At 33.4% G+C, this 13,216-nt stretch overlaps 1 protein-coding gene across 6 annotated transcripts in view; it reads right to left on the reverse strand.

Annotated features, from left to right (window-relative positions):
* Positions 1 to 303: 303 nt before the first annotated feature.
* SREK1 (splicing regulatory glutamic acid and lysine rich protein 1) overlaps positions 304 to 13,216 on the reverse strand; it is a 38,553-nt gene continuing 25,640 nt past the window's right edge. For 2 of the 6 annotated variants that reach the window (XM_073014722.1, XM_073014724.1), the window contains 5 exons: positions 12,438 to 12,806; positions 10,416 to 10,538; positions 8,362 to 8,457; positions 6,240 to 6,384; positions 3,019 to 5,193 (listed from right to left, as the gene is read on the reverse strand). In XM_073014722.1, the coding sequence (XP_072870823.1) occupies positions 5,044 to 5,193; positions 6,240 to 6,384; positions 8,362 to 8,457; positions 10,416 to 10,538; positions 12,438 to 12,806 (883 nt within the window). In that variant the 3' untranslated portion in view covers positions 3,019 to 5,043. Of the gene's footprint in view, positions 5,194 to 6,239; positions 6,385 to 8,361; positions 8,458 to 10,415; positions 10,539 to 12,437; positions 12,807 to 13,216 lie in introns of all 6 variants that reach the window. The other 4 variants (XM_073014723.1, XM_007974087.3, XM_007974080.3 and 1 more) reach the window with 4 other exon arrangements.

The following is a 13,216-nucleotide window of genomic DNA, read 5'->3' on the forward strand; positions in this document are numbered from 1 at the left end:
AAAGTGATAGTTTTCATTGTACAAATATCCTAGCAAGAAGCTGAATTTGTGGGGGCTGGGGGGAAGGGAGATTCAGAGAGCAGCTATCACTTACTTGGGTACTGCAAAATGTTTAATATGAAAAGCCTTGACTAGAGTTAACTGCCACAGAACACATAGATTGCCCAGTATGCAAAACCTTCCATTTTTGGTAGTAATCCTGAACCCTGGAAAAGCCTATTATCCCCTTTCAGTTACAGAAATAAGATGTAAATATGCAAATAACTGTTCCAGAAATAGTTGAAATTACTACTCAACAGTGGCAAGATTTTAAGATTTTCATTTTATTAAAAATATAGCAACATAATAGCAGCATCATTTGATAAATCTTTACTAGTACCATTTAATAGTCCTACTCACAAATAAACACCACCTATGCAGCATGTTTATGTTTACATTCCAAACTCTTCCCTTGATAATCTAACACTGTTCTATTAACCTAATCATTAAGGAGGTAATTTTTTAAGCATTAAGTTGATCTACACAGCTACACAGTATACTCAAATTTCATACTTAAATCTACTGTAGAAATCAGAAATTCTTTAGTTTATTCCCCAACAGTGTGTTACCTACCAGTACCCTCAAAATGGTTGAAATCAACCCATTCTTTCAGTGCGATTTTTATGAATTTATACTTACATATATAGTTATGAAATTATGTCTAGCAAATAAAAATAAACCAAGAATACAAGGTACTACTCCTCCATACCAATCCTGGAAAAATAAAATTTAGAGGTAAAATATGTGAAATCTCCCAAAAGTTGGCAATTTTCAAAATTAAAATGTTAACTAGATATAAATTTAAAAATCAGGCAACAGACTTAAAACCTTTTATAAACATTATATTAAGAAATGTTATATCTGATATAAGCTAATTGTAACAAACTAATTGCTAGAAACTATAAAAGTATTTTAGAATGGAAGAAAGCTAGTTAGTAGTTACTAAATCCAACTGACTGAATATAACCAAAGTCATAAATGGCTTAGCGTTTACTTTTAAAATAATGTATTGCCAGGTGCAGTGCCTCACACCTGTAATCTCAGCACTTTGGAAGGCTGAGGCAGACGGATTGTTTGAGCCCAGAAGTTTGAGACCAGTCTAGGCAACATGGCAAGACCCTGTCTCTACAAAAAAATTCTACAATTAGCTGGGCATGGTGGCACATGTCTGTGGTCCCAGCCACTCAAGAGGCTTAGATGAGAGGATCATCCATGCCCAGAAAGGTCAAGATTGCAGTGAGCCATGATCATGTCACTGCACTCCAGCCTGGGTGACAGTGAGACCCTGTCTCAAAAAGAAAAGTAATAATAAAAACGTTTCACTCTTCACGCAAAACCACCAATAAAAGTGTACTAAAAACAAACTCACCCACAAACCCAAGACTAAGTAGGGAAGTCAATTTTATTTTAAAATTTTACTACATTTATATTAAACTCCTGCTTCCAGAAATATAATTTAGCTCTTTTAAGAGCACTAGCTTTTAAAATTTGAAAATAAACAATCTAAAGTGAAAATTACATTAGTAAATAAACATGAGAAAATAATATGTATGTAGTAAAAATAAATTTAAACACAAGAAACACATGGGCACTGCACATTTACTTCGTAGGAATGGCTCTACTTCATAATGCACCCAGTTAAAATCAGATACTGTCTTCCAATGAAAACATAAATGATTCACTGAAATCGTAAGTTATTCAATGCCATCCCTCCAAAGGGATTCATTTTAATTGCTAATTCAACAATAATTAAATCATGCTCTTTATTTCTAATAAGATTGAAAAAAAACTTAAAGGCCTATTACTCTACATTATAACTCTTGAATCTACACAGTATCTTCACTTGAGAGGGGAGTTTGATCAGGGTTCTAAGTTTTAAAATAAAGATAGCAACATAGACATAGGAATGACTGAAGGTCTTGAAAATTAATACTATCACAAAATAAATTCTCTTGGACCACCCCCCTGCCCCCCGCCGGCAAAAAAAAAACCTTTTCATTATAAACGCCAGTGTTTATTTTTAATTGAGCATGTCAAAATTTAAGCCTCTGGCACTGCCAAAGATCAACATAGTAGGTACTGAACCTCTTGAAGAAAAGAACTTGAAACACAGAGATCACAAGCTGACTAGTGTTTGCAATTATAAGCTAATTAGATAGAAAATAACTAAGACAATAACTGCAGAACTTCAGGATTTGAAAGTTTTGACACAAAACCGATGCACTAGCTTATGAACTGATGCACCATCTTATGATACTAGTTCAGTATACGTTGCTGAAAGGCAACAGAATTTGTCTACAATGATAAATAGCAACTACAACTTAAGGAACAGCGTGTACTCTATGTAATCAAGCTAAAAAAGATAATTACAGAAAGTATCAAGTATAAAATGTCTGTCTTCTTGGCCTTACCTCAAGTTTATCTGACAACATCTACCTCGGATTTAAAAAAAAGAAGTCTTAAAGAAAAAAACAAAATACCCTGAAAGAAAATAAACAAATGAAAATATGAGCTCTTTTAAGTCAACAGAGAAAGTATGTCTCAAACAGATACACACGTGCGCGTACGCACACATGGACACCCACACATCCCTCTAGACCTTAGAATGCCTTGCTTCCATAAGCCCAAATAAGAAAATGTTAAACCCCAATAACAATCTGATTTGTTTCTCCAGATCTCTTGTATTCCTACTCATTCTTAGTTTTTACAAATCAGTGTTTCAAGATTATAGTAAGATTATTTTAAAGCTGAATAAATATCAGCAAAGAAAATAATTAGCAGCAGGAACCAAATTAAATGTTAATTACCGACATAAAAAAACATGTAATAGGTCCAGAGTACAAGAAAACACTCATACCTTAAATGACTTGTTTTATAGACACCACACAAACACACACTCTCCACGTCACAACAATCTCAATGCCAACTAAAACAAGCAGGATAAAACTAAAATGCTTTTTTGAAATGCATAAACAAATATTTTCCTCTAAAATACTTAGCTTTATTAAAGAAATGGTACTAAAAATAACAGATTCCAACAACATTTGCTCTATTTCTACTTATATATCATAAATAAGACAGCTGTTGATGCAAGACACACACTTTCACAATCTTTCCATATGCACCCAAGCATTCTTGTATCAGAATAAGCTGTTTACCAGCCAACCATATGTGGCTGAATGATTAAAATGACCATCTATACTTTACATAGTAAAGCATCTTCCAAAATTTTAATGTACACAGTGACAAAAAGGAAAAACAAACAAAAAAAACAGTAATTCTGAACACATGAAGAGTGATTAAGCAGCTTCATAATCAAATCAGGCTTCATTACTTGCAATAAGGGCAACTCTTTCCATTCCCCACCAAATACTAAAGTTTCAATCTTATTAACATTAAAAGAAAACTCTAGTTGAAACCAAGTAACGAACATGCTATTCAGCTTTTTAGATCTAGAAAAGTAACTCTTCCCATGAGGTAAGGCAACTGAGTAATCTGATTGTATTAGATTGCATTAAAATAATTATACTTAATTTTTAATACACTAATTAAAAGGTATTACTTTTTTGAAAATACAATAATAATGAGTTCAGAAACCACAAGTTATAGTACTGGGGAAAAACATTAGCAGTGTTGTCACTTTACTGTTTGCATACCTTCTGTAAAAAGTGAGCCTAAGAATGATGGATGACCTGTATCTTAAACTCAAGTAAACGTATCCTTAAACATAAAACCAATAACCTCCCATATACTCCTAAGTCCTTAAGTACAATTTCTGCACATCATTTATGAAAAGATGATTGAGAGGTAATAAGGCCATCCAATGTAGAGAACTAAAGGGTTTCCTTCTATTTAAGGAAAATAAGAACATGTTTCATTTTCAATTATCACAGTATAAAACTGATGGTCCCAAAGCTGCATGACTCTAATGTCATTCTTGAAAACAGGACTTCCTTCTCATATCAGGTGAAATCAGTAAGAAGCTGTTCTGACATACCACTTACACACTTCTCTACAGGTATGAATGAAATATCCATCTAGATTCCGTATGAATTGAGAATGACTAGCACATATAAAATTCTAGAAAACAGTATACCACATTGTAGAAGGCACTAAAGCTTCAGCTTGTGCTCCCATAGCCCATTTTGAAAAGCCAGTTTTCTTTTTATAAGGGCACCTTTGCCACCTACAGCTGACAAGACACACTGCAATATTATTCATAATAAGCTTGGAAATGTCAAGAAAATTTAAAAAGAAATGCTCATTTTGCAGGTAGACCCAATGATTCTAAACACTGAATACTAATTCATCATTATTAGTATTCAACACAGTTGCTCTTCCTTTTGAAAGAGAACAGTAGCATGCATTGTCAGTTTTTGAATCCACTTATTTAAGCAATTTTAATCTGCAAAACTATTTTAAAGAAAAACTGTCCTAAACAGTGAGCCAAAGAAAACACAATAGTGAGAATTTAACACAATCACCATAAGTCCTGTGAAGTAAATGTTAAAACTTCTTACATACTTTGCACTTACAAGGGTGTGTATATATTTGCACCAATTTCAAGCACATCATCAAACTGTATACACTGAAATTAAAAAAAAGTAAAACAATACAAAATTCAGTAACTAGCATTTTTTAAAAAAGCCTCCAATGCTTATCTCCAGTCTTTAGGGATAGTACAAACTTGGATCTTTGATGTTCAATTTATTTGCAATGGTTCTTGGCAAACACTAACAAATCACGTGACAAGTGTGTCAGCCACCATGGAAATACACAGATTTTTAGAAGATGAGTTTGGGTAACATCTGTTATTTTCATGATGTCCATGCTTTATTTTCTTACTCAATAACAAGATGGTCACAAAGTCATCTAACAACTGGAAAAGCTGTTAGATCCTATCTTTACGCTCAACTAGATTTCTTTCCTGTTTACATCCTGTTGAGAGAATTAAAAGCTTTGGATTTGATTCCAGCATTGAGTGCAGAGGTACACTTGTCAGTCCTATACTGCTTCTGTTTTGGTAGAGAGGTTTTCTTCACTCAGCTGACAATTCCCGTTGTGCTGTACTTTGTTTTCCTCAGTCCTTGGTGCATCCTTGTCATCTACTTCTTTGCTCACACTTGAATCTGGTTCTTTATTGTGCTCCTTCTCCTACAAAGAGTAATTAACATATGCATTTACTATTTTCCTCAAGAACTGCCTCCTATTATGACAAAAATGTGAAACTTTATCTTTTGCGAATTAAAAAAACTGGGTATTATTTTCTCCCATTACGTTTTCACATGTAAAGAATACGCAAACACTATCAATTTCCCCTTTGTATTCTCATAAAAGATGGACAATCCATGGAAATTAAATTAGAATGGGTGAAAAGAAATTTTAAGCAAGTGCTCCATAAATGTTGCTGACAGACTTGAAAAAGTGAGACAGATCTATTGAAAGAGTGAAATAATTTCCAAGGATGCCAGGATATATTTTTAATCTAGAAACCAATGCAGCAAAAATAAGGAAATGTAGAAAAGGAAGTCATTATGCCTCCTGGAAAAGGCTGTTCAAGAACACTCCAATTTCTACCCTCAATTTAAACGAGAATTCAATGAGAACAAACAGTGTCCAGAACATCGTAAATGCTTAATAAATGTTATCAATGTTATTGATGATGATGATAATCCTCTATCAGTATTATAGTATATAAAACTGTAAGACAGATGTTCCAAAATTCATAATTTCAAAATACAAATATACTTTACCAGTGTAAGTAACTTAATTCACAACTACTTATTTATCCAAGTGACAAAAAAGCTCACTTGGTGGAATGTGGTTTTCCATTAGGTATTCTAACACAACAAACCTAATGTTAACCACACAAAGTCTTTTCAAATTTGTTAAAACATAAATTGAGGAAAATGGCATCAGGCAGAAATACTATCTATATAAAATCAAATACATTTGTTACTGTTGATTTCTTAAATTTTTCTTGCATGCCACGTTATGATTTAATTTAGTTTTATTTTAGTTTTAATTGGCTCTTATCTCTTCAACATTTAGCTTTTTTTAATTACCAATTAAATATTTTAAATATTTTAAAATGCCAACAATGTACAAGACACTGTTCCCCAAAGAGCTTTCAGTCTAAAACCATTTGTATGCAATAAAGAACAATCTCAAGTGCCAGACACCGAATGACTACTGCTTACTTTAAGTGAAGTACTGTTCTTCTCCAACTTCTCTTTCCCATCTCTATCATTAGAACTCTTTCTCATAGATGTTGAACGTTCTCTCTCTCTTCTTTCACTGATGTGGTCCCTTTCTTTTTCTCTCTTTTTATCCTTCTTATTTCTGCTATAAGAATATTGGTATGTCAGTTAAATTCTAAGCAATTGAAGATCGATTATATTCTTGACAAGATATCCTTTTCTAACACTGGATATCTAAAATAATGCATTGTTAATAAGCATTAACAGTAAGCTGGTTTGCAAAGTAACATAAATGAGACCTACAACCTGACCTACTCCACCCTGACCCCAGTTAGTTTCTTAATGATACACAAGTCATTTTGGCAGAGGCACCATACGTTCTCATAAAACACTGTTTGGTATAGCCTATTTAATAGTTTTCGAATATTCAAGATTTGTTTATGTACTGCAATAAGGAGAAAATAAAACCAAATGAATATGTATCTGCCTCATTTTGCAAAGAGAAACAAAGAAAAGACAATCAAATGATTGGTCAATTACACAGGATGAATGGGAACAAGGCAGAAGGAATGGAGACAGGAGTGACATTTTCTGAATGTATCTTTTTGTGTAATTTCAGTTCGTAAGACAAAAGTTTTGACTTTCCTGGGTAAAGCATTTGTTTCAAAAATACAAATATGGCCTGCATCTACAGTATCCTAAGCCTTCCGTTATTCTCAAAAAAGCCAAAAACCTATAAGCAAATAAACAAAAGATCCCTCTGCTGGAAAATCACAGAAAATCATCTAAAAAACCATTATCAATTAGTAAGGCAGTGGGATTAAAAAAATAAATATACAGAAATCAATAACTTTCCTACGTACAAACCTAACCTCCAATTAAACATAATGAAAGAAAATATCTCATTTCCAACAGCAACAACAAAAATTTCTAGGAATTAAGACATGCATAAACCCTGTATGAAACAAACGCTGAAATACTCCTGAAAACACTAAGGATGGCCTAATAAGATATACCACATTCCTTGTCTACAGCCATTATCACCCTGAACGTGCCCAGTCTCATCAGATACACCACATTCCTGGACAGAAGACTTGTCATCGTAAGTCTATAAAACCACAAAAGTTCAAGAAAAACAAAAAGTTCTATCATAATCTTGGAATAGGAAAAGCCTTTTATCAGTTTTTGACCCACATAGGAAGTCATAGAAGAAAAAGAGAAAGTTATTTTAAAAATGAAAAACCTTTGTAAAATCAAGTCTCACCATTTTTTAAAAGAAAAAGCAAACTGAGAATGATATTTATAATCACATCACTAAACAATAAACTCCCTATAAAAAAAGAGTTCTTGGAAACAGAAAAGGAAACAAAAAGGCCAACAGAAAAATGGGCAGAGTATACAGACAATTCGCAGAAAAAGAAATACAAATGGCTTTTCAAATGTATGAAGTGGTCACTTTTCTCATAATTAAGACTGCAAACTGCTGCAAACCCTTATAGAGGATAATTTGGAAATAGCTCTCAAAAATCACAAACATGCTTATTACCTAACCTAGCAATGCCACTTCTTCAGATTTTTCCTACACACATGCACACTAAAAACAACTTAAGTCCAAAGTTATTCATTATAGCATTACATAATTTATGGTAAGAAAACTCAAAAAAACCCCTTCTACTGTAGCCTAGTTAAATAACCAAGGTACTGCCATACAATGGAAGCCTATGCAATTATAAAAAGGAATTGAAGAAGCTCTCTCTGACCTCGTCAAGTGACAAAAAGACTTCCTGGTAGTTAAATGACAAAAGCAAGTGCACAACAGTGTGTATTTTGTGTTACTTTTTGTATTAGAAAAAAATGATACATGCTCATCTTGTTATCTGTATATGAAACTGGAAACATATACAAAAAAACCTCATGAAGTCATTATTACTTATGGGGACAGTGTAGATGGGCACGAGTGGAAATTAAGACTTCCTGATATATAACTTTTTATCTTTAATTTCTGAATGATGCATATATATTATTCATTCAAAATATAAAGTTAAAAAATAGAGAAATTTAAAATTTTTAAAAATATTTCTTGCTTTCTCCTGTTTAGTTTTAGCACAAGTTTCCAACCTACCTCCTAGGGGATGGAGATCTAGAAGATTTCCTTTTTATGGTTTTTGACGTTCTTGGCGATCTGGAAGAACTCCTGCTCCTCCTCCTACGCCTTTCCCTGAAAGCCAAAAATACATCATTTTTAAAAACAGCAATTAAAATAAAGGGCAATTCAAACACACAAAAGCAAAAGGGTCCTTCATATTCTCATATGAACAGTATTTTTTAGAGGCCAGTTTAAACTTACGTCCTTTATGAACATGTTTAATTACCTAACTTTAGAGTGGGTCAAATTATGAATCATAAATTTTACAGACTGATGAAAACATCATCTAAGACTTCATATTAGGAAGGGTAGAAGACCTCCTCCTTTTCACCTCATTTATTCGAACAATTTCTTCAGTAGAAAAAATATTAATGGTGTTTCTGCTTCTCTCAAGTATGTTCTTTCTTAGTAGCTAAAACATGTTTTGTTTATCAAATACTTTGTCAGGTATCTAGCTCCTCACTGCCCCACTGTGGATTATAATAAAGTAACAGGCCCTTTTCAAGAACTGAAACATAAATTGGCTTGTAAAATGTGAACTTTCTATACCCAATTATTAATAATGTCTACTTTAAAAAGCATTTACATTACTATCATTTTAGAGAAATTGTTTTTCCCTCCAACCTCCTATCATTTCATTACTGTTGTTCTATTAATTCAAAATTTAGTGTAAAAGCTGCTTAGATTTAAGCAAAATAGTTACAATCTGAGATGTAAGTATGACAGGAATAATTATAAAATAGATTACGTTTTCATTATTAACCATTTTGCTTATCAGATTAGCAAATGATACATATTCTAAACTACTTCAACTCAAAAACAAGGAACTTCATTAGGTCTATAATTTAAGGGATATGGTATGAGGACATATCCAATGATCTGTCTCACAAGTTCTGATAATCAGTGACCACATAGCTGAAAAACCAAATCCTCTGGAATTCATGTTATCCTTACCATCTCAGGAAACTGATTCTAAGAGACTAATAAAATATTTTCAAACTTTTTCATTTCTAAAATAAAAAATGCTCACACGGTATATATAATAGACATTAAAATACAAAGTTCAAGAACTCTGAGAACAGAAGTCAATTCTACCTCTACCTAAGACTCTCTCCTCCACTTTTATTCCCGACACTCCAAAATTACACTTCCTAAAATGGAAATTAGATACCTTATTTCATTACATCAATGCCATTCTCTTAACAGCTCAGCCTAAGAACCAAAAATACTTTTTACATAGCATGTGAATGTCAGTGTATTCCAGACTTTAAGATTACACAAAATGGCTCTGCCTTGATCAGTGTAATTGTTTTACTTATTTGTTCAGAAAGCAGTATGTACAAATGAATGTCTAATACCCACTAGCTGATGATAAGGAGAGGAAAGTCCCCATACACAACAGCAAGCTAGACAATTACTTGAGAAAGAAATAGTATTAACAACTAAAGTTGGTGAGATTTAGACTTAAATTTGAGTTACACATCTTACCCAGCTACACAACCAGGATCATATTACTTAACCTAATCTGTTTTTTCAACTGAAAAATAAAGACAATTAATAATTTAAGTCTTATGAGGTTGTTGAGGATTTAGGATAAAATCTGTAATGTACAAAGCATAGAGTGTGACACAGAGTAGGTGCTCAATAAATACTGTTTTCTCCTTCCCTTTCTTGGTATCACCTTTATTGACAGTAACTTTTAATCATTAAAAAATTCTTTAATATCATTTTCTTTAAAAGTATAAATTAGGAGACAATGTTAGAAATAAAAATATTAACTATTTTTTGAACAGTTAAAATATTTTTCATTTAGTAACAAATCAGAACATCTGAAATGCAGAAAAATGCTAAAAGACAAGAAATTGTAACTCTTGGCTTGGCGCAGTGGCTCAAGTCTGTAATGCCAGCACTTTGGGAGGCTGAGGCGGGTGGATCACCTGAGGTCAGGAGTTTGAGACCAGCCTGGCCAACTTGGTGAAATCCCATCTCTACTAAAAATACAAACATTAGTTGAGTGTGGTGGTACACGCCTGTAATCCCAGCTACTCAGGAAGCTGAGGCAGGAGAAATCGCTTGAACTGAAGAGGCGGAGGTTGCGGCGAGCAGATATCGCACCACTGCATTCTAGCCTGAGTGACGAAGTGACACTCTGTCTAAAAAAAAAAAAATTCAAAGAAAGAAATTGTAACTCTTTACCAAGCTCTTCTGAAAGCATGAAATATTCCAAATTGCTGCCTTTATGAACTAATGTCAGTCATCTTTTATTCTCAAGGCCCCAGATGTTATTGAAGAATACATTTGAGCCAGGTGCAGTGACTCACACCTGTAATCCCAGCACTTTGGGAGGCCAAAGAGGGCAGATCACTTCAGGCCAGGAGTTCAAGATCAACCTGACCAACATGGTAAAACTCCGTCTCTACTAAATATACAAAAATTAGCCAGGCATGGTGGTGCACACCTGTAACCCCAACTACTCTGGAGGCTGACGTACGAGAATCACTTGAACCGGGAAGGCAGAGGCTGCAGTGAGTCGAGATCATGACACTGCACTCCATCCTGGGCAACAGAGCAAGACATTGTCTCGAAAAATATATACATATATATTTAGGAATGAATGTGAACACTTGAACTTTCCTCTACACCAAACAACTTAAAATGGCCCAAGAAAAAGTTAAATATTCCCATGTCATCAGAAAAAGTAAATTCAAGTTATTAAAAAGGAATTAAAATAGTATTTGGTGCTGTGAAAGGTAATGTCTAAACAATCACAGAAACACAAAGGCACATGTGACTCAGAATCAACAAAATCACTTTGCAGTAAAGGTGCAGTTACAAGGCTCAAACCGATACCCACAGCAAATGAGGTTACATTAATTCTTCAATTTGTGGTTCAACGTGCTGAAATAAAGCAGTGATCTGTTTATTTTCAGCCTTGTTTTAACATATACTATTGCTTTCAACTTTGCGCTTCTGAGGTAGTCTTTAAAAGTAAGTACCAAGTACTAGTGAGAGAATTCTCAAACTTAATCTCTAAAATAAACTAAAAGGGTTACTATACTTCTTGTACAGAGCGTCAGCTTCCTCATGTTTTAAAACAGTGATGATGATAATCTTCTCCCAGGCCTGTTGTGAGGATTAAACAAGGTGAGACATGAAAAAGTCTGCGGACATGATGTCTGGCATACACTAAGTGCACAATAAAGGTCTACGATTATCTTTTATTATCTAGTCAAAGGCTGGTATTAAAAATAAACTACTAAAGCACAAGTTTTAAAAATGAGAAACATATATTCCTTGATCTCAAATTATTTTCTATTAAAAAACCATCTTAAGAATATCTTTAAAAATGTGCTAATATATATTTAATATTTTTAAGATAGTGTAGTACAAGTTAGGAACTTCCATTTATAGTCATGGTATCATCTGAAGTAAAGGATGTAGGTTTAGATAATCTCAAATCTCGAGGTTGTTCTCATTGTTCAGCTGTTACTATGGCAACCTGCTGCCACCTGGTGGTAGTAAACCTATTAATAAACTGAAATCACAGTCCTAAGGAAAAACTCTAACCTCTAAAAGTGACAAAATAAAACATAACCAAAATTTAAATGTTATGCACTTAACAAAATAAGGATAAAAATTAACTTAGGTGACAAAGAAGGCTAACACTGCAACTTCAGAAACCATTTTACATATTAAAATTAATCACACCATTCAAGAAAAGTCCAGGAAAAAGTCTAAGAGGCAAATTCTTACTGTGCATTTTTTAAAAAGTGACCTTTCCCTGCCATTCCACCCTCTAAGAAAATAACAATTATTATTATTCTATTAAAATAGTGGTTACAAAGAATAGCTAAAACTTTTCAAATAATGTCCAGTATCATCTCTTTCTCCACTCTGCTAAAGAAATGTTTACTCTGAAATTAGGAGAAAATGTTTTTATATTACTTTACAGGTTCCACTTGCATACAGTAACCTTTTCTCCCTCCGTAAAAATTTTTGTTTCCAATTGTCATCAGCAAATCCCTTTGTAAAAATTTTAAGCATCATCAAACCTGCTGGAACTACGAGATCTTCGCGATGCATTATAACTCCTGGGTGGTGTTCTGGATTTTTTATCCTTCTTTCTTTTTTCATCTATCTCTTTGGATCTGTCTTTTTCTCGTTCCTTTTCTTTGTCCTGTTCCTTTTCCTTCTCTTTGTCTCGATCCTTTTCATGCTCTTTTTCCCGTTCTCTCTCTCTGTCCTTTTCCTTGTCTTTTTCCCGGTCCTTTTCCCGTTCCTTGTCCCGGTCTTTATCTTTGTTTTTACCCCGTTCCTTTTCTTTTTCACGTTCCTTTTCCCTCTCTCTCTCTTTTTCCCTGTCTTTCTCTTTCACTCTTTCCTTTTCCTTGATCTTTTCTCGAGTGTCTTTTCTCTTGTCCCTTTAAAAGCAAAAATAAATAAATTCGTAACTAAAATAATTCTACCACCTCCAAAAAGACCTCTCTCTTCAACAATTACCAACACAAGACAATTGATAGCAGCTACAGACATTTACATATACATTTTCATGAAGCTCAGGTGTACAAGAAGCTGCTAAACAAAGCTATTAATATTATACAAGCTGAAGTGAGTAGTTTGGAAACCTCATGAGTCACACTGACATCAGATTCAAATCAATAGTAATCAATATTAATACTAGATTACTAAAACAATAAAAAAGGTTTCATTTCTCTCATTAAAAACCTAAACTACAACAGATTTTTAACAAATGAAGCCAATTAAAATATTATCCCTTAGCACTAATAGAACTCTGAGGAAAAAAAAAATTATTGTTAATTTCTCTAAAACT

This window comes from Chlorocebus sabaeus, chromosome 4 (assembly GCF_047675955.1).
Source record: "Chlorocebus sabaeus isolate Y175 chromosome 4, mChlSab1.0.hap1, whole genome shotgun sequence".
In the NCBI taxonomy this organism is placed as follows: domain Eukaryota; kingdom Metazoa; phylum Chordata; class Mammalia; order Primates; family Cercopithecidae; genus Chlorocebus; species Chlorocebus sabaeus.